Source organism: Dendropsophus ebraccatus, chromosome 3 (assembly GCF_027789765.1).
Source record: "Dendropsophus ebraccatus isolate aDenEbr1 chromosome 3, aDenEbr1.pat, whole genome shotgun sequence".
Lineage (NCBI taxonomy): Eukaryota > Metazoa > Chordata > Amphibia > Anura > Hylidae > Dendropsophus > Dendropsophus ebraccatus.
In genome coordinates, this window is record NC_091456.1 from 152,752,146 (window position 1) to 152,772,953 (window position 20,808).

At 41.5% G+C, this 20,808-nt stretch overlaps 2 protein-coding genes across 6 annotated transcripts in view; both read left to right on the plus strand.

The window, feature by feature from the left end:
* Nucleotides 1-20,808, plus strand: part of LOC138787390 (uncharacterized) — a 406,633-nt gene that overhangs the window by 296,094 nt on the left and 89,731 nt on the right. The window lies entirely within an intron of this gene.
* Nucleotides 1-20,808, plus strand: part of LOC138787389 (uncharacterized) — a 111,352-nt gene that overhangs the window by 58,643 nt on the left and 31,901 nt on the right. For all 4 annotated transcript variants that reach the window (XM_069964661.1, XM_069964662.1, XM_069964663.1 and 1 more), the window contains one exon: nt 5,601-5,723. In XM_069964661.1, coding sequence (XP_069820762.1) covers nt 5,601-5,723 — 123 coding nt within the window. The remainder of the gene's footprint in view (nt 1-5,600; nt 5,724-20,808) is intronic.

The following is a 20,808-nucleotide window of genomic DNA, read 5'->3' on the forward strand; positions in this document are numbered from 1 at the left end:
TTCTCACCATAACCTTAGCAAGAAACCACAAGCTGCTTCCCTTGTTTTAAAGCGTTAACAGTCACTTAAAAAACTTCTCAAATCTCACGTAGACATGTCAAAAGTTTTGATCGGTCAGGGTCTCCGTGCCAAGATCCCTTCCAGTCACTAGAGAGTTCTTTACTCCTTTGCTTGCTGCTTGATCTAACTGGCAAAGTTTTGAATGATGTGGTGAAGTTCAGTGAAATGTAATACTCCCAGTGTTACAACTTTTACCTCCCAGTGTTTTTTAACTTTTAATGTTGAGATATAACGCCTTGAAGTCTTGAATTCTCTTCACCATCCACATCAAAATAAACATCATACCTAGTTTGATTAATGGCGGATATGTGTAAACTGGTAGATGAAATGTTCACAAATTCTCAATGTGAGCACTGTGCTCCACAGAACAGGATATATTGTCTTCAGGAGCTCTCTGTTTTGTAGGAGGTGAGACTGTGATGTCAAGTAATTACCTTGAAGGAAGATATTGATATTTTCATAATTTAATGATATGTTCTTGTTACATTTTCGCCTGACCATAAAATGGAGTCTATGGATCGGGCGGAGATCCGAGCGAGGGCTAGTGCCGGAATCCGTGGGAACTTCTTCGTACGGATTCCTAAGTGTGAAGGCACCCATAAAGGTGAATATCCTGGTGATAAAAGAATATGAGAGAATTGCTATGCGTGCAGTGCCCTTACACACAGGATTAGCCCCACCAACGGTGAACCCTTGGCGTAATAACAATTTCTTACTACAATTATTTTTCTTTAGGGTTTTTGTTGTAGTAACTTTTATTTCTGTACATTTTACAAGGCGAATAGAATCAAATACAGCATGCCAGGTTCCAAGTTTAAGAAATGGTTGTTGGCTTTGACCTTGTGAACAAACGTAGCAGAAAAGGTGAAAGTTTGGATGGAGAGCTAACTTTCCTGGACAGAGTGGTGTTAGGCCTTCGGAAAACTGGGGAACTTTACTGTTACGAGGAAACACTGGAGAAGGGCCAGCGTTGCAAGCACTCGCATCTATGTGTTTTCAATGGTAATATAAAGGGCTTACACACTAAAGCAAGCAGCAAATAAGCTTTACTTAACTGTAAAAAAGTATTTTCATAATTTCTTTACTGTGAAGTTGGCATCTAGCACTATTTACGCTTCATCCATGGCTGGCAGAACATCGTGAAAGCACAAACACAGGTCGCTGTTCTTTTCCTAAACCTGCCATTGCCTAACTGGGCTAGCAGTTATTGAAGCAATTATTGAAACATGATTTCATCTGCAAATCCAGTTAGAAGGATCCATGTGGTGTGTCAGGTTAACTCATTTGGACATTACTTTGTTTTACAAGAGGGTTTTACAGTGAGAACTTACAACCTAGGCTCACCTCTGGTGAACCTGCCTTAGTACATTAGGCCATTGCATTTACGATAATTCTCTAATCTAGGGCATACATACCATAAGATGGCCCATGAGTTGTTGGTTTTAGCTAATGTAAGTCCCATTGCATGCATAGGATTCTGCAACAAAATATTGAAAAAATATATATTTTGTTTGGGTTATGTTTATTTGTCCAATTACTTTTGAGCTCTAAAATGTGGAGTGTTTGTAAAGAAATGTGTACAATTCCTACATTTTCTGTCAGATATTTTTGTTCAACCCTTCAAATTAAACATTACAATCTGCACTTGAATTCTGTTGTAGAGGTTTTATTTCAAATCCAATGCGGTGGCATTGCAGAGCCCAACTCGCGAAAATTGTGTCACTGTCCAAATATTTCTGGCCCTAACTGTGTGTGTGTGTATATATGTATGTATGTATGTATGTATGTATATATATATATATATATATATATATATATATATATATATAATTTGTGTCTTGGATTACGAGCATAATTCTTTCCGGGACTGTGTTTGTAATACAGATCCACTCTTAAACCAAATCAAATTTTCACTGAAATAAAGACAATGGGTTCCACACCCCCAAAACTATGATTTTTTTTAATTCTGAATAACATGTAAAACAAACATTTAGAAACAGATAAATATGTCATATAATAAGTTACTGTACAGTATAACAATCAGCATATGGAGTATAATGTATTGTAAGTGCATTAACCTGAAAACAGCAGCAGTTTGTAGATACAGGATCCCCATAATACAGTAGTGTAGTACAACAGGCTACAATAGAGAAGCAGGGCTGTGTGGTCACATGACAGCAATAGGGAAGGGGAGTGCTCAGCATGGACCAATCAGGAAATGAGAATCACAGAGCTGTGCAGGAGGACAGTGACAGAAACTTTCTTATACAGCAGTGTGTATAGCTGAGTGTAAGTGCAGGCTCATTATTGCAGGAATGGAGAGTATGGGAGAGGAATGGAGAGTATGGGAAACACAATGGCTGACAGTGACTGCGGGGAGCATGAAGGAATGAGCAGGGCAGATGTGGGCACAGTATAGCAGCACTCTCTGTCTTGGGAGAGAGGGGTTACAGCTATGGTGAGATTACCCCCCCACAGTCCTGTCCCCTGATGCCATCCCCAGCCTGAAGGGGATCTGCTATGATTTGGAAGGTGAAGAAGACTTCCTGGGTCAAAGTACAGTGCTGCAGACCCTGCCCCTTCCCCACTCCCCCTCCCATCCAGTACAGGGAGCTCTTAAACCAAAGCAATATTCTTAAACCAAGTTACAATTTTGAAAAACTGTGAGCTCTTCTTGCAAAACACTCTTATTTCAAGTTATTCTTAAACCAAGGTACCACTATATATACTGTATATATTGTGTATACATATATATATATATATATATATATAATCTGTTATTGTTCAATTAGACTCCTTAAAACAAGTAGGTGGTTTAATTTTTATTAACTGCCAGTGACTAGACAGTAGCTTTATTTAGCCCTGACATGTCACTACAGTAATAGTCTTGGCTGCTGCTGTTGACATAACTTCAGACTTCCACCCCATTCCTATGGGACATATGAGGAAGCAAAATTCTGAATCCACTTTCAGAGGCTGCATTGACATCTAATATTAGATAATGGTCCAGTCTCTTTTATTGAGCAGGTGGTAAGTGCTTGGTTACATCATTCACGTATGTCTGCTGCCCACTCCACCCTCCACACAGGGTTACTAGATATGTATGATTGTTGTTTTCTTTACTATGTTTATGGTAAGTAGATTGTTAAAAAAAAAGCCTTTTTGATAATTAAGGACCATTCTAAAGAGTTATTTCCATCTTTAAAGGGATGGCGTATTGGCTATATGAATAGAGCCATGCTGCCTTACCCTGCACAGCTGATGGCTGGGCGCACCACTGTGCAGGGAAAATTTCGAAGGGAACGCAACAACGCCCCATCATTCTCAGGATCAGTGGGGTTCTAGTGGTCGGATGCCCACCTATCATTTTGTTAATATTCACAACTCTTAATCTGCATAAATATATTCAGCCTGCAGCATGGACCACAACCAGGCAAGGCATGGCCAGCACAGATCGTCACTAGAAACAGCCAAGAGGCAATGTCAATACATTGGTCTAGCTAAATGGTCAAGCTTCTTTTTATCAGTCAGGCGACTGTAGACTGTAGGGATGCCACTTATATATATAGAAGGGGGTGATATTGTCACTCCCTTCTTTCCATGTAAGGAGTGCATCATCACCATTCTTAAGCATATATTCTGGAAATTTCATATTTTATCATATAAAGGATTTCTTGGTGGTCTCTCCACTCAAAAATGCATGTTATTATTGGTGGACAGTGCCGTAGGGGCGGAGCTTAACGGCCACAGTGCCCCATATTTCTGCCCACATCTGCGCCGTACATGCCCTGTGACATCATCATTGCCTAGGCCTCACTCCGTCCACAGCCATTGGAATGGGTCGACCTAAAGGAGACAGGGCCTAGGCCTCTATCACTTTAAGACCTCATTTGCATATTATTTAATTGCTTATATTTCTGCGCTGCAGTGGTCCATTACAATACAAGTGACATTTACTGAATCTGTGAAGAAACCCTTTTCTACACTTTTAGTCTATGCCACAAAAAACTGCTGACAGTTCCACTTACAAAACAACTCCCGCGTTTCCTCCCCCCTTAAATAACTTTGAAATGTGTGTTAGTCATCAGCCTGGAGTCGTTCTGCCTCTTTTCCTCCCCCGACTTCCCCACACCGCCGGAAGTAAAAAAAAAAAAAAAAAAAAATATCTTACGCATTTGCTGTCGACCCCGTCCTCTTCTCCCACCGCCATTTTGTGAGGATGTGGTCACAAGTGGGGGGGCGGGCCTGGTCTTCCTCTGCTTCCCCGTCTTCCTTTAGAATGAATAGGAGCAAAAAGGCTGCTGGTGCACGTGCGCACCAGCAGCCTTTTCATTGGCTGGAATGCATCACATGGCTTCCAGCTTGCTTAGCTCTGATTGGCTGGATCCAGCCCATGAAAAAGCGGCTGGTGCGCACGCACATCGGCAGCCTTTTCGCTCTCGTTCATGCCATGGGAACCCGGCAGTAAAGAAGATCTGAAGATGCGAACGTGGTTGACAGGGACCGCGGACAGCGTTATTTTCGAATGGCAATCGACTGGTGGTATGGTGAGTATAAGATCTGTGTCTGTTTATTTTTTTTTTTTCCCTTGATGCCGGAGTTGTCCTTTAAATTTGACTAACCTACAAATTCTGTTAAAACCCAAAACAGAAACTACAAAGGCATAAAGACATCAAACAATGTATAGCTGCTATGGACTGGTTCTCTGTCAGGCTGAAAGTCAGGACAATTAAAATAAGTTGATAAAGGCCGGGGTCACAGAACCTCCCTGTGAATTATTCATTTAGCCGTTTGACTTCTGACCGCCAGGGTAGCTGATGTAGAGAATCCTGCTTTTTCTGATATGTCATTCTGTGGAGACACTTTTCATCTATAGATTAAAGCCGTAGAATATAGGAGGCAAATCAAATTGTGAAATAGAATGAATATAATTCAGTCGTATTTTAAGGAAAACAGTAGCCAAAAACGTCACTTTTTTTTTTTTTGCTGCATTTTCTTGCCACCTGAACCTATTTCGTTTTGTCGTAGGGCAGCTTGTACCTAGTGGGGTATTTATCTATCCATTCACCTACCTTTAGTTCAATATAGAAATAGCCTTAGTAATAGTTCTGTCGTCACCTTTTACTGCTTTGTGATGTCTGCCATGATTTTACCTGGTTTGTTTATATGTTTATTATACCGATTTGTGATGTCTGCTATCGATGTACCTGTTTATATGTTATTGTACTGCTTAGATGTCACTGTTGACTTCAACCTGTTTAGGCAAACAATGTATCAGGATGGAAGCTACAAGTCTTGAAATAAAAATCTTCCTTTGTTCTTTGTTTAAAGCTCTGTTATACCTATTTCTTTCTATAGTTACAATCAAATTCATGCATATAATAAAGGTAAAATGGAGTATGACTGATTGTAACTGCACCATTGTATTGTTCTTAAGGCATCTCATTGTCAACTGATATGTTTGACTTTATGGCTATTGCTTTGCATTTAAATCCAGGAAAAATCTTGATTTTAGAATATTATCTATTATTTCCTCATAGGCAACCAATATAGAAAATCTTACTCTGCCATGGATAATGTCTGTCACACAAGCAACTAAAAATCCAGTTAGTCTCTTGGATCTTTGTTATGGGAAAGTCGATAACCTGAACCTTCTCTATGTGGTAAGTCTTCTAGATGCCAGTGGGCACAATAGTAATACTTACATGGCTAGGAGTGGTGTATTTACAAATTAGAATGGTTTGCTGACTGTCATAAGAGTATGTTATCCGGTACTTCGCATTAAGATTTTTACATGAAAAGACTGGCACTGGTGCGGGGATGCTGGTCTATTCCATCCAAAGGTGGGACGTCCATGTATAGAAATAGATACAAGAAAAATTTACTATTTAAAAATAAGAAAATATCTACCATATTTTGAAATCAAGTTAACCTGTCTAAAAAGTAGAATTGCTATTTATTAGCTGATCCTGTCATGTATTTATTTACTGTATATATAGAGGAATTGATCGATTGTTGTTGACATAAAATATCAGGGTAAGTACATTGTAGTTAGTAGAGTATTCAGTTATTTCATTGTATAAGGAAAGGTTACTCAGATTTTAAAGTGTCACTGTCGTTTCATTTTTTTTTTTGCAGAAATCAATAGTACAGGTGATTTTAGGAAACTTTGTAATTGGGTTTATAAGCCGAAAAATGCATTTTTATCATGAAAAAGAAGGTTGAAGCTCCCCCCCCTGTCTTCATGGTTCTCTTATGGAGAGGGGAGGGGTTGAGGGTGATGAGGCACTAAAATAGGACAACAAAGAGTTAATTTACAGCTACATTGCCGGGCTATCTGCTCTGAAGTCAGCACTGACCGCTGTGTAATTCTTTGTTCTCTGCTGGCGACTAATCTCCCTCCTTCCCTCTCCATAGATTACACAGGGCTCGACTGATGTAAAAGAGTCGAGATTTTCTGATAAAGAGCAGTGAATGAGAGAGAGGAGGGAGGGGGGGGGGCTGGGGAAAGTCTTTTTAAATGCAGATAATTGCATATTTGCCTAATAAACCCAATTACAAAGTTTCTTAAAACTCTTTTGATTTCTGCAAAAAAAAAATACGGCAGTGACACTTTAAGATCTGAGTTTGCAGTCATTGAATCAGTATGTTCATTTTTCACTTCCAAAGACTGTAAATCTGCCAATGTCATGTGATAATAGCACAAGGCTCAGAACAGGAGAGATCTCCCATAGCTGTGATAAGCCGAGCATCTGTGTGACCACTAAATGACCAGACTTTCATCCTCTGCAAATAAATCATGAAAGTTCAATGACAGCAAGTAGAAATCCTAATGCTGCGTTTACACGGAAGGATTATCGTCCGAATTTGCACGATAACGATCGAATTCTACTTACTGAGTGCCATTGCTTATACTGCAAGAAGTGCGCCTAATGTGTATATAACAATACAGAATCCATATTCATAGACACCGACGGCATAAACCGAATAACCTTAGCATCTGTTAGTAGTGTCGGCAGATACATATACATAATTTGGAGCTGCTGACACAGCTGGACTGAAAGCTTTCCATTGTGTGGCACACGGTGCAATGTGGAAAAATAAAGAATAGGTTTTTGGAACCGCGTTAACCTGAAAGGGAACAATTTTCATTGCAATCTGATGTCTGCCAAATACTTTTCTAGCAGAGCAATAATGGACATAAAAAGATCCTAAGGATCGTGAATATAGCAGTTATCTTTTGTACCCTTGATGTAGCCCTCGCCGCGATCTGCTGATCATCCTTGCTTCTGCTTCCAGCAAACAACTAAATAGGAGCTGATTTTATTGGACAATGTCTTTAACCCCTAGGCGACCTAGGACGTACCGGTATGTCCTGGAAGTCTGTCCCCAGACGACCCTGGACGTACCGGTACGTCCTGAGCTATGAAGCGCGCTCCATAGCGCTTCATAGCAGGTGGGGGCCGGCTGCAATTAGCAGCCGGCACCTCACCGTTAATGACACGCCGCAGCGTGACATTAACTCCCTAAATGCCGAAACCGCGGTGCGGCCGCGGCGTTTAAGTGTAAGTGACAGGGGGAGTCCCCTGTCACTTACCGATCGGGACCCCTGCAGTGTGACTGCGGGGGTCCCGATCGGTAAAACGGACCGCCGGAGGTCTCTCACCTACCTCCGTGCGGTCCGATCGGCGCTCTGGTCACTGAGCCTGCACAGGCAGGCTCAATGAGCAGAGCGCCGATAACACTGATCAATGCTATGCCTATGGCATAGCAATGATCAGTGTATAAAATAAAAGTTATGTATGTACAAGTCCCCCAAAGGGACTTAAAATGTATTAAAAAAAAAGTTAAAAACACCAACACACAACCCCAAAACCCCTCCCCCAATAAAAGTCTAAATCACCCCCATTTCCCATTATATAAATAAAACATATAAAAATAAATAAACATATAATATACCGTAGCCTGCATAATTGTCCGATCTATTAAAATATAACAAGTGTCATTGCGAACGGTGAACGGCGTACACGAAAAGAGGGAAAAAAGTGCGTGGATTACTGATTTTATGTTACATTATATATAAAAAAAATTAATAAATAGTGATCAAAACGTCCGATCTTCACAAATATGGCATTATTAATAACTAGAGATCATGGCGGAAAAAATGACATACCATACAGCCCAGTAGGTGAAAAAATAAAACCGTTATAAGTGTCACAATAGGCCCATTTTATTAATATTTAATTGCCAAAAAAAAGGATTTCATAAAAAAAAAAAAATATAACAATAGAGAATCTGTGTAAACCTGCATATCGTTGTGTTTGGACTCATCTATAGAGTAATAGTATAATGTCGCTTTTACCATATAGTGCATTACGTAGACACAGGAACCCCCCAAAAGTTACCATATTGCATTTTTTTTACCTATTATACCTTTATATTTCACCTATTTATATCTTCATAAATAATATATTTGGGATTCCATCATACATGTTATGGTAAAATGAAAGACGCCATTACATAGTACAACTATTGCTGTAACAAATAAGCCATTACATGGCCTTGTAGATAGAAAACTGAAGGTGCTAGAGCTCTTAGAAGGGGAGGAGGGAAAAACGAAAGCGCAAAGATCAAAATTTGCTCGGTCCACTGGGTCATTTTGGGGCTGGTCCTCAAAGGGTTAAAGTGTCACTGTCATGAATTTTTTTTTGCAGAAATCAATAGTCCAGGCGATTTTAAGAAACTTTGTAATTGGGTTTATTAGCCGAAAAAAAGCATTTTTATCATGAAAAAGCAGTTTGAAGCTCTCCCCCCTGTCTTCATTGTTCTCCTATAGAGAGAACTAAATAAAAGACCAAAACAGAACAACAAAGAGTTAATCTACAAATGCATCGCCCTTTATCTCCTCTGACAGTCACCACTGACCTCTCTGATTACAGCTATCACCCAGCTCTGTGCCTGTAATCCTCTGTTATCTGCTTTCTGCTGTCAGCTAACTCCCTCCTTCCTCCTCCCCCCTCCCCTCTCTCCTCTCTATAGACCAGACAGTGTACGTCGGATGCAACAAGTCACAATTTCCTGATTTTTTGTAGTGGATGGAAAAGAGGAGGGAGGGGGGGGGGGCTGGAAAAAGGTCCTTTTTAAATGCAGATAATGGCATATTTGGCTAATAAACCCAATTACAAAGTTTCTTAAAATCGCCTGGACTATTGATTTCTGAAAAAAAAAAAAATAAAATACGATAGTGACTCTTTAAATTATGGACTCCAGCAAACAAAGTCCTTACCAACTGTTCTTCTTTATGTTAAATATAGTTTTAAAGGATATAAACCAGCATAATAAAATGGTGTTGCCAACTTACAGTTTATTAAAAGGGTATTTCCAACTAACTGGTTTAGAAGCCGCAAAGAGAATTGTTGTTTGAGTGGCCCAGTGGTTGGAGTCACTGCATTCAAACTCTGTGATCAACTACAGATTGTTCCCTTTTGTTCTTGTGTTCAGTTTCGTATTAAAAACACTTACCTTGTGAACTTTTTTTTAAAAGCTTAAAATGTTTGATATACTACTGCTGTTATATAAAAAATAACAAAAAAGTTTATCATTACCTATCTGTGCTCTCTGGTTTCATCTTGCGGTGTGTCTGGTGTCCTCCATTGACTGCAGCTGTCGCCACCTCCGAGGCGGACTCGTCTTAGCAGCGACAGCTCACTCAACTCACCAACTGAGGTGGGACAGTGCTGCCACCAATGTGTAGCGACCATGAGGCCAATTCATTAAGACCAATGTACCCGTAGGCTGTTTTTAAATAAAGCCCTGCCCACATGAATTTTGCTGGATTTGGTAAGATGTGCACAACACCAGGTGTACATTTTTGCCACACCTCCTCCCTGCCTTAGCGTGCCCCCTGTGCGGCCATCGTGCGAGCTGGGTGTGTCAGGAAAAAAGCACAGATTTTTGTGCAAACCATGTGCCTTTTCCCTGGCGCATGCCTGGCACGTAAATGATAAATTCCCCCCCCCCCCAATGTGTAAAGAGGGTATACACCTTCAAAAACTACCAGCCGAGTCAATGTGTTCTCTATGGGGAGGGGTAATCAGCCGCCAGACAGCTTTGGTGTCAGCTTATCCTTTCGAGAACAAAGGGGTTGACCCCTATCTCCACTGAGATACCCTGTCATTGGAGTATTTATACACTTTTTACACTAGCAACGGGTTTGGCCAACAAAGGTATAAAGTGTATGGGAACCTTAGGCACTGAGGAGGTTCACAGCTGACAGTACACTAGACACTCTTGACACGTATGAGGGGTTAGCTTTTGTTTCTTATTGTTCTTTGTTCAATATATGACTTGATGTCTTAGAAATCAACAGATACCCACCTTCCCCCAGTAGCTTCTTGTGTCCTTATTACAAAAATTTATGAATTACAAAATTTAGCAAAATTTGGTCTGGCTGGTTAAGTAAACCTGATATTGTTTGGCTATTAGGGGACGTAAAGAAATGCAACACAAAATGCTGTTTTTTGCTTCTTGGTATTTAAATAACTAGATATACTTTATTCTTCTCTATACTTTTTATACAATACTGCTTGGTTCATTTATTGGTCTTCATGCTTTCTATATTTAATTTCTCATCGAAAAATATTGTTAAAGATGCTGGTTAAGATAAAAAAACACCCAACTGTCAAGTCGATAGCCGCAGAAAATCTCATGTTGGAATCATCAAAGCTTTTAATTTAAAGATCTGATAGAGTCTCAATCCTTTATATCTCAGCTAAGCCATAGGGGAAAAAGAGACAACTGAATGAATAATTAACATGAATAAGAGTAAAGTGTGCACACACTGCAACATGTAGAGCCCTCAATTGGATAGTATCTTGTCTCAGTTACTGCAAGATTAGAAATGAGAAAAGGAGAAACTAGAGTGCATTTAGAAGTGAGGCATCAATCCAGCTTCACGAGGCAAAAATATTTCTCTTGATTTGATCGGAGAAGTCTGGCCAGACCCATTTTTTTAGCAAGTGCTGGGGAGGATAAAAGAAATAACATGCTCTTACCTCCCCCGCTCCAGCGCTGGTGGCAGCATTCTGCCATTCCTGTCCCTGGCTTCTTCCTGGTCTGAGCAGGGACACGGAGTGTCGTGTCGGCCGGGGCTGAGGTGGGATCCCACTACGGCCTCTGGCTGGCTGAGTGGATCTCAAACGACACAACAGGACCCGGCTTAGACCAGGAAGCGGTTGGGCACCGCAGCGGCAGGATGTGGCCACCGGTGCTGGAGACTGGGAGGTAAGACCATGTTATTTCTTTTATCCTCCCCTTACCTAGCACTTGCTTAAAAAAAGGGGTCTGGCCTGACTTTAAATGAGTAGAATCAAAATAATAGATTTTTATATGAAAATACAATAACAAATTTTGTTATTAATTAGTAAGAACTTTCAATAAAAAAATGCCCCTAAAGGTGCCCATAGCCCTAAAGGGAATCTGTCAGCACTTAGGCCCTACCCGAGGTGCTGACAGTGTGCTGTAGTTTGCAGTCCCCTAGTTAGCATGTTACCTTTTGTTAGTTTGTCCGTGAAGTGGATTATGCGCAATCTAGGGTCCCCTACTGTATTGAAGAGTCAAAGAGAAGTTGTGGCTCAGTCTATTCTGTTCTGTACATCATTTTCCAGCAGTGGCCTTCTTATTAACTAAGGCAGGAGCACAGTGACAGGTGACACCAGTATATAGAAAACAGAGGTGCACACAATAGCTGTTACAGCTCAGCCCCCATCTTCTTGTAGAATGATCTAGAAGCTTTTCTCATTAATTTTAATAGGACAGATACAGTCTATGGTGCCTATGGTTCACGAGGCTTCCTATAAAGCATATCACTAAATGCTGTTAAAATAGCTTGGGTAACATGGTTGCCCCCATAATAAAATAAAAAAGCAGTGGTATCTTGGTTTAAAACTTACTTGGTTTAAGAGCATTTTGGTTTAAGAGACCACAGTTTTTCAAAATTGTGACTTGGTTTAAGAGCATTGCTTTGGTTTAAGAGCTCCCTGTACTGGGTGAGAAGGCGAGTGGAGGAGGGGCATGGTCTGAATAGTGGGGTCTACAGCACTGTGCTCTGACCCAGGAAGTCTCCCTCACCTTTCAAATCATAGCAGATCCACTTCAGGCTGGGGCTTGCATCAGGGGACAGAACTGTGGAGGTAATCTATTCATAGCTGTAACCCCTCTCTCCCTGGACAAAGAGTGCTGCATTATGTGCCCACATCTGCCCTGCTCATTCCTTTATGCTTTCTGCAGTCTGTCCGCCCTTGTGTTTCCCATCCTCTCCATTACTGTACAGTCACTTATAATATCACATATTCTGCTGTTTCTGAATGTTTGTTTCATCTGTTTTACATGTTATTCAGTATAATAAGTCATTATTTGGGGGGGGAACCAATTGTCTGCATTTCTATGATTTGCTTTGGTTTAAGAGTGGATTTGCATTACAAACATGGCCCTGGAACGAATTATGCTCGTAATCCAAGGCACCACTGTAAATAAAATAATAATACTATATAATATATAATACTATAATCAGAACATGGAAACATTCGAAAAAAGAAGCATGTTTCAGTATCTGGCTCTGATCATTAAAAAAAAAGTGATACTATTTGTTTTAATTGAAATTATAGGCAAACTATATGGAATACATTTTTCATTCTAATCATTTTCATCATCCCATCTTATCACTAAGAAGATACAGTAGTTCCCCCCTTCCCCCAAGCTGTCACTGGCTCACTGGTTGTTCTTCCATGTAGGTATCAACCACTTAAAACCTGATCCTTCAACCTAAGTCATCTAATCATCACAGTATGCTCTTGTCAGTATTGCTCGTATCCTTTATGCTTGCTCATTTTTATTTCTTGCTTCCAAGAAATCACTGCTGAGATGATGCTTTCGGCTTGCTTCACACTGCCTTAAAATCCTGGAAGTTTTGCAAAAACTCCAGTGGCCAGATGTTAGCTGGAAGTCAATAGAAGTTTATGATATGCCTTACACACTGTGGTTTTTTTTTTTTTTTTTTTTTGGGGGTGGCAATTTTTTTCTCCATTCTGGCATTTTTGACGCTATGTGGCAGTTTTTCCAAAGCACAGTATACTGAGGGTGTGGTCTTTTTTTTTTTGCAAACTGTGGCGTTTCTTCTCCCATAGACTTGCTCGCAACAGAGTAAGGACCTTAGGGGCTACGTATCAGGGTGGTTTGGTGTACTCCCCACTAGGAGGCACCCCTTGGCAACGGGCTTTCTTCTCTGGAGAGAGGGATATCTGGCTATTCCCATGTTTTGAGACTCGCAACTGAGGCTCCACGGATCCTTTCTTTGCATATACAAATTTTGTAGGGGGCATTCAGTGGAGACTCTTGGTTGAGTACTCCAGTGGATTTTTCGTCTCTGATCTCCCTGAGCTCAGTGATTGCTGTGTTTTGTTGGTCTATTTTGCATTGCCTCTGGTAGCCAGAATCCTGCTCCAGACTGACGAGGGGCAAATAAACCGAAACAGCTGTCTGTGGATGGATGCCTAGCCTTGGTAATCCCTTGTCTTATGTTGTTACACTCGCAACAGAGTTAGACTTTGACTTTTAGGGGCCACCCTGGTGTTTCCCTATTAAGGTCTCAATGCTCGCAACAGATTGAGGACCTTAGGGGCTACGTATCAGGGTGGTTTGGTGTTCTCCCCACTGGGAAGCAGCCCTTGGCAACAGGCTTCCTTCTCTGGAGAGAGGGCTATCTGGCTATTCCCATGTTTTGAGACTCGCAACTGAGGCTCCACGGACCCCTTTTTTTTCATATACAAATTTTGTAGGGGGCCTTCAGTGGAGACTCTTGGTTGAGTACTCCAATGTATTTTTCGTCTCTGATCTGCCTGAGCTCAGTGATTGCTGTGTTTTGTTGATCTATTTTGCATTGTCCCTGGTAGCCAGAATCCTGCTCCACACTGACGAGGGGCAAATAAACCGAAACAGCTGTCTGGGGATGGATGCCTAGCCTTGGTAATCCCTTGTCTTATGTTGTTACACTCACAACAGAGTTAGACTTTGACTTTTAGGGGCCACCCTGGTGTTTCCCTATTTAGGTCCCAATGCTCGCAACAGATTGAGGACCTTAGGGGCTACGTATCAGGGTGGTTTGGTGTTCTCCCCACTGGGAAGCACCCCTTGGCAACAGGCTTCCTTCTCTGGAGAGAGGGCTATATATATATATATATATATATATATATATATATATATATATATATATATATATATAATCATTAACAATAATATATTTATTTATTTATTTTTTGTTTACTGCATTTTACTTTGACTTCACAGTGGTTTTATATATTCGCTATGTCAAAACCAATTTCAAAATTGACTTGAAAAGCAAGCACCATTACACAATATATGTTATTACGAGGACAAATGGAGTGGCCGAAAAGACCTAACCTATACGAGGCAACACAGAATGGGCATGACATACTCCTATTGTTTGTGTTATGGGTGTGACCTTTTCTAGCTGCACTGAAGCAAATTGACATTGACAGCCTATGATAGCCACTGATCTCGCTTGAAAAACATTATTGCAAATTCCTTCTCAGCAGAAGTGCTTTCCTTGTTGAATAATTCATTTCTGGCACTACCTCATATAGTGCACCTGCTGGCAGGATTTCACATCGCTTATTAAAATATGTGCAGCAGGCTTTACAATTAAGTCTTTGAGAATTACAACCATTTTGCTTACATAATGTTTTACAGTGCATTAGATTAGTGGTAACAAAAGGCTGGAATTTGCATTTCAACGGGACATTCTGAATGCTAGTCACAAGGGTACGGGGTCACATTGATAAAAATATTGTTAAAATTTAATTGTACGATAAAGGACAATGCACCGATTTTTATCTTTGTCATTAAATATAATTTCAAGATTTTATGTTGCTGTTTGGGGCTTTATATCCTTGTATCATTATTTAAAGTATAGTATTTTATATATTTGTTTTGTACTTTATTGTACATTTGCTTTATGTTCAATGTAAACACATCAGAATATCATTTATAGGTTGAAATAGATGAAAAATAAGGAGAATAATAGAGAAAGCAGGAGGAAAAAAGGGATATAAAGGCAAATAGGAAGCCAGATTGCTGTTCTCCATTCATCCACCGAACATGCCCAAATCCATAGTCAACTGGTATACAATTTTCCAGTGCACAATTGACCTCTTCCAACATGTTACCGTCCTAAAATTTCTCTTTTTCCTTATGATTGAAAAATGTTGTGTAATAATTTGGAACATTGGAGTAAGAATACTCTGAAAAATGGTCTCAGACCCCAGAAAGAGCAGATACAGGTTTGGGTCTTTGCTTCTTGAGGTGTGAGGTTTGCTTCTCCGCATTAGTGCAGTAACCTTTTCCCAGCAAATCTGTATGTTAGGTAGAGAAATCTACAGCATGAATAAAGACAGTGGTCCATTCCCACTGCTTTAATCTCTGTTGAGAAATCTTTATTAACCTTTTTACGATCATGGGTCATTGATGCATCAATGCCCAGGTCATTTTAGCACATCAAATAATGGGTACATAATGATCCCATAAGCTGATGTCCCTATGTCTGCCCCCTCTCCTCTGTCCCCTGCCACTGTTACAATCTTGTGACAGCGGCAGGGGAGAGAGGGGAGGAGGCAGAGCTCACGGGTGCGCGCCCAGCCTTCCCTCCTTCCCCCGCCGGCCTCTGTAGCCAAGAAACCGGAAGCCTGAGGCTTCAGGTTTCCATGGCTACCATCGGGGCTCTGCGATCACTTCACAGAGCCCCGATGGACAGTGGACAAAGAATTCTCCCTCTGTAGAGGGAGTATTCTCTGTCAGAATCCCTATAGATGCTGCGGTCGTGCTGACCGCAGTATCTATAGGGTTAACTCTCAGCACCGACTGCTGTGCCGAGAGTTGTGGTGGGTCTCCAACTATCACTGATAGGCGGGAACCGCCGCAAATGACACAGGCGCAGCTCCTGCGCCTGCGTTGTCCTGCGGCGTAAATTAACGTCGCTGCAGTATCAGGCATAGGCTACAGCGACGTTAATTTACTGACCAGCGGCGCGAGAAGTTTAACAGAACATACAGATAGAATAAAGATTCTAGTGTTCTGATGTTTGGGAGAACCTCTGTCAAGATGTCTCTATAGGAAGAAGTGGCAGACCAGAGGGTTGCAGGGTGAAGGCAAATGGCCATTTGTAGCAGTGTACAGTGATGCTGCAGGCTATACTCTGTTAAGCCTTCATTACACAAGGTGATCAGAGGGAGCAAGCCAACGCTCACTTGCTCCTCGTTCCCCGATCACTGCCGCCGCTATTATGTGTGCCAACAGCGAGCTGGTAAGTGCAGAGAGGGGCACGGGGAGCTGTGGGAAGGGCTGCCTGAATGATATTTAGATTGTCTGGGGAGTCCATAGGAGATAGATACACTGCCATCGTTGTCGTCTGTCTTTCAACATGTTCAACAGCGGAAAGCCAAAATCGTGCATGTCAGCTGATCGTTGCCTTTTGTTACACAAAGCGATTATTGGCCACAATGGCCGATAATTAGCCAAATACAGCTGATAATCGCTTAGTGCAATAGGGCTCTTACTCTGCAGCCCTTCAGACTGTCACTTCTGTATCCTATACAGACACTTTGACTACGGTCTTCCATGGACCAGAACATCAGAAATTGATGCTACCTAGATACCTAGTGCACCTGATTTAAAAGACCTGTTTCCTGTTGACTTTACTGAATCACGTGAAGAAGTTATGGTAGAAAAGATTATTCAAACATCTATTGGGCTGCTAGTGCCTTTATTAGTTCTATCCCAGTGATTGGTTCCCTTTAAAGGACAACACCGGACAAAAGTATTTTTTGATATGTTATTACTTATGGAAAGTTAGACAAATTTCTAATATACACAAATTATGGGAAATGCACATAAAGTGCTATTTCCCTCAATTTAGTAGATCAGACAGACTTCAATTTTTCTAAAAACCAGTGACGTCACGAACCGAACCAGAGCAGGGCTGGGTGTAATTCCTATGAAGCGTCCAGCAGGGGCGCAGTGTATGGAGAAATTCCATAGTAAGAATAACTATCACAAGTGCCAGCAGCCCCATCTACGGCACATAGGATGGGGCTGCTGGCACTTGTGGTGCAGCTGCCCCCGCTCCAGCAGCCCCACCACTTAAAGACCCCCAAACTACCCCTATCAGAAGTGCCGCATAGGACGGGGCTGCTGACACTTGTAGTGCGGCTCCCGCCCCCCCCTGCGCGACAGCAGATCTCAGCGGACCCCCCCCCCCCAAGGACCCCCATAGCTTACCCCTGCACAGCCTCTTCCCCTAATCTAGCCTAATCTATATGCTAATTAGGTGTTTTGGTGCACTGCTGGGGGCTGTCGCTCTTATTATCTTCCCCGCCCCCAGAGCTCCAAAACACCTAATTAGCATATGGATTAAAATCCTCATTGCACGAAAACAGCACTGAGGATGAAAGTAAGAAAGTTACCTTACATTCATCCTCAGAGCCTCGTGTCCTATATGGAGATATCAGCATGTTAATTGCCCTCACTTGAAATACAACCTGCATAATAAACAGGTGTCTTTCCTGGCACTTTTGTGTTTGGCCTTTTTTTTTTTTTTATTAAACAAAGAAAAGACCAAATATTGTCTTGGAGGGATCATGGGCAGTTTGGCCGTATGAATAACGTGGATTTAAAGTCCGTCCGGGATTTAAAAATCTCTGCTGGGGTGTGTGTATGTGTAATTGAAAAAGGCAATATACTTACTGGTCCCCGAGCCCGCACAGTGCTGCGTCCCACTCCTTGACCCACCAGCTGTCTTCTGAGCTTCCCGCCGGCTATGTCACAACCTGCTTGACGGATGCCCCGCTTAGCCAGTCAGTGACTGGGGCGAGACACTGCTGCAGTCACTGATTGGCTGAGCGGGCTGAAACCTACCAGTCTGTGATGTGGATCCTGTGTTGTTATGTACTTGGAACTAGGGAAAAGATGACAGCCAGCGGGGTCTGGGAGCTCCATGATGCAGTGCAGTGTGGGCATGGGCACCGGTAAGCATATTGCCTTTTTCAATTTTCCCCCTCCTCCTGCCCATAATTAACTTTACCCCCTCCTTAAAGCGGCACTATCAGCAGGTTCTGCCCAATGCACTTCTAAGTGCACAGCTGTTAATAATTCTTTTCTTCTCTTCTGCATTTTTTCTATATGCCCCAATTGCTCCTATGCTAATCTGGGGCTTAGGCGCATTTGGGGCATTGCCCCACCTCGGCCCGTCCACTCCCATGCAGCCCAGCCCGCCATCCCCTCCTGTGCTGCTCCCTATGCATGTATGAATATACATAGTGGGCGGGATGGGAGGGGGACAGCCTTAGTGGGCCGACGGACAACGTCCTAAATGCTCCTTAGCCCCGGATTAGCATAGGGGCAATTAGGGCATATAGAAGAAATGCTGAACAGAAGAATAGAATTATTAACAGCCGTGCACTTTCAGCAGGTTTATCTTTCCTGGCACTTCATCACTTTCTGCTGTAGTGGAAGAGTCAGAGTTGGGTGGAGGGAGATGTGAGTACCAGACGTGCAGGCTGGCTGTTCTCCTGCAGACAAATCAAATTGTCTGACTCCTGTTTTTAATACATATGAATAACACCTTTTCTGAACATAGTAAAACATGCCAGTCCCTATTTCTTTTCCTCCCAATGTCTACTGTTGGGAGATCCGATCAAGTCACATTCGTAATAAAAAAATATTGAAATAGTCACTTGGATTTCATTAAAGATTGCATGCAGTCCTTAATTAATTCACAAGATTAATATTTGCTTAAAAAATATTCCCGGGTGGTAGTGGTTAGAATGTTTACATAAGCCTGCAGAATCGTGTTGGCCTGTTGCTCCGTATTATGTTTTCTATTAAATATATTCTTCCACAGCTATTTGGACAAGTTAACACAATGAGCTGAGTATGAATCAACTAATTAACCTTTCTTCCTGAGGTTTTTGCAATATTTTGCTTCATGTTACAATGTTTTGAGACCTGAAATGACATTTGAGGATGGAATTATTTTTTTTTTTTTCCTCTTATATTTGAGACCAAGTGGTGGATAATATATTTTACATAATATTACTAAGTAGTCTGACTATATTATTAATACTTGTAAATAGAAGAACTATGTACCATTAGGCTTGCCTATTTTACTGTTACTGGGCATATGGTATGTTCCCTTAAACTGGTTAACATCATACTCTATGGGTCCTATTACACTAAGCGATTTTTAACGACTAACGATAAACGATCGCAAAGTGAAATCGTGAAATCGTTCACCATATTACACAGAATGATAATCTTTAGTTTTGATCATTACTATGATTGTTATTGCGATCATTACTATGATTGTTTTTTCCTTCTAATCCCAGAAAAACAATGAACAATGTGCTATTACACTTAACGATTGGTGAAAAAACACGGAACTTGAGCGAAATAACGTGGAATTACAGCGAACGATTAACGATAATTTTAGGTTCAGATGGATATCAACAATCATCGACATACGAACTTTTTTATCAAGTTTGTGCAATGCCCATGAAATAACAATTCTGGACCACCTATTTGTATAGCCCTGGGATGAGCGGTTTCTCTGCTATACTTACTAGAAATGTATGACTCAATAACCAGCTGGGTGTTACCAACAGGGGGTGTGGGGGGGTACCCCTACACTGTCCAACTCTATCCAATTAGTGGTGTCAGACTATGTATTGACCCAGGTGGTTATTTAGTCATACATTTTTAGTCACAATTACATAGGATCGGACATCACAGAACTATAAGGAAAGTTGTCCCTGAATTGTTTTGTTTTTTTTCATGGGGAATACAAGAATTTACTAAAACAAGCAGGTCAGGAGAGGTGACGGGTTTCCTTAATCACGAGCAGCATAAAAAACTGACAAGCTTCTATAATAAAGATGTAGTTTTACTTGCCTTGCAATACTCCTCCTGTGTCTCCTGTGTCCCTGCTGCCGCTGCCAAGCCTGTCTTAGCAGTGACAGCCTGCTTAGCCAATCAGTGGCCATGGCACTGTCTCGTCTCAGTCAGAGTGGCTTTTGCTGCAAAAACAGGTTAATCGGCATCTGCATTTATCGGGGGGAATCAGAGACAAGGCAGGAGGACACCAGGAAAGAGTGGAGAGGTAAGCATACATTTTTATTATTTTCTATATTCTGGAGTATTACAAATCACCTATTACATTGTCTATATTACACGGAATGTTAACTGGGTGTCCATATCTTCACTATTTCAGTTGACTATAGGTAGCTCCTAAAGTGGAACTATCATCAGACTAATCTAATAGCCCCCTAATGCGCACAAAGTGCCAAGGAGGAAGGTATGTTTCTTATCTTCCTCCTCTGCGTTGTTGACATGGAGTTAGTAGTTGAATCCACAACCCCGAGCACCACTAGGATCACTGCCCCAGGCAAGTTCAGCCTGATGGGGGCGGGGCAGTGCTCCTAATGGTGCTTTGGGCCCTGGATTCAAGTACTAACTGCATGTGAACGACGCAAAAAAGAAAGGTAAGAAACTTACCTACCTCCCCATACACATTAGGGAGCTATCAGCAGGTTGGATTCGGCTACCATTGCATGATTTCCCACACGCAAAGGGTAAAGGTGTATTTTTCCAATTTTTTTACCATTGCCTGTCATACATGCTAAA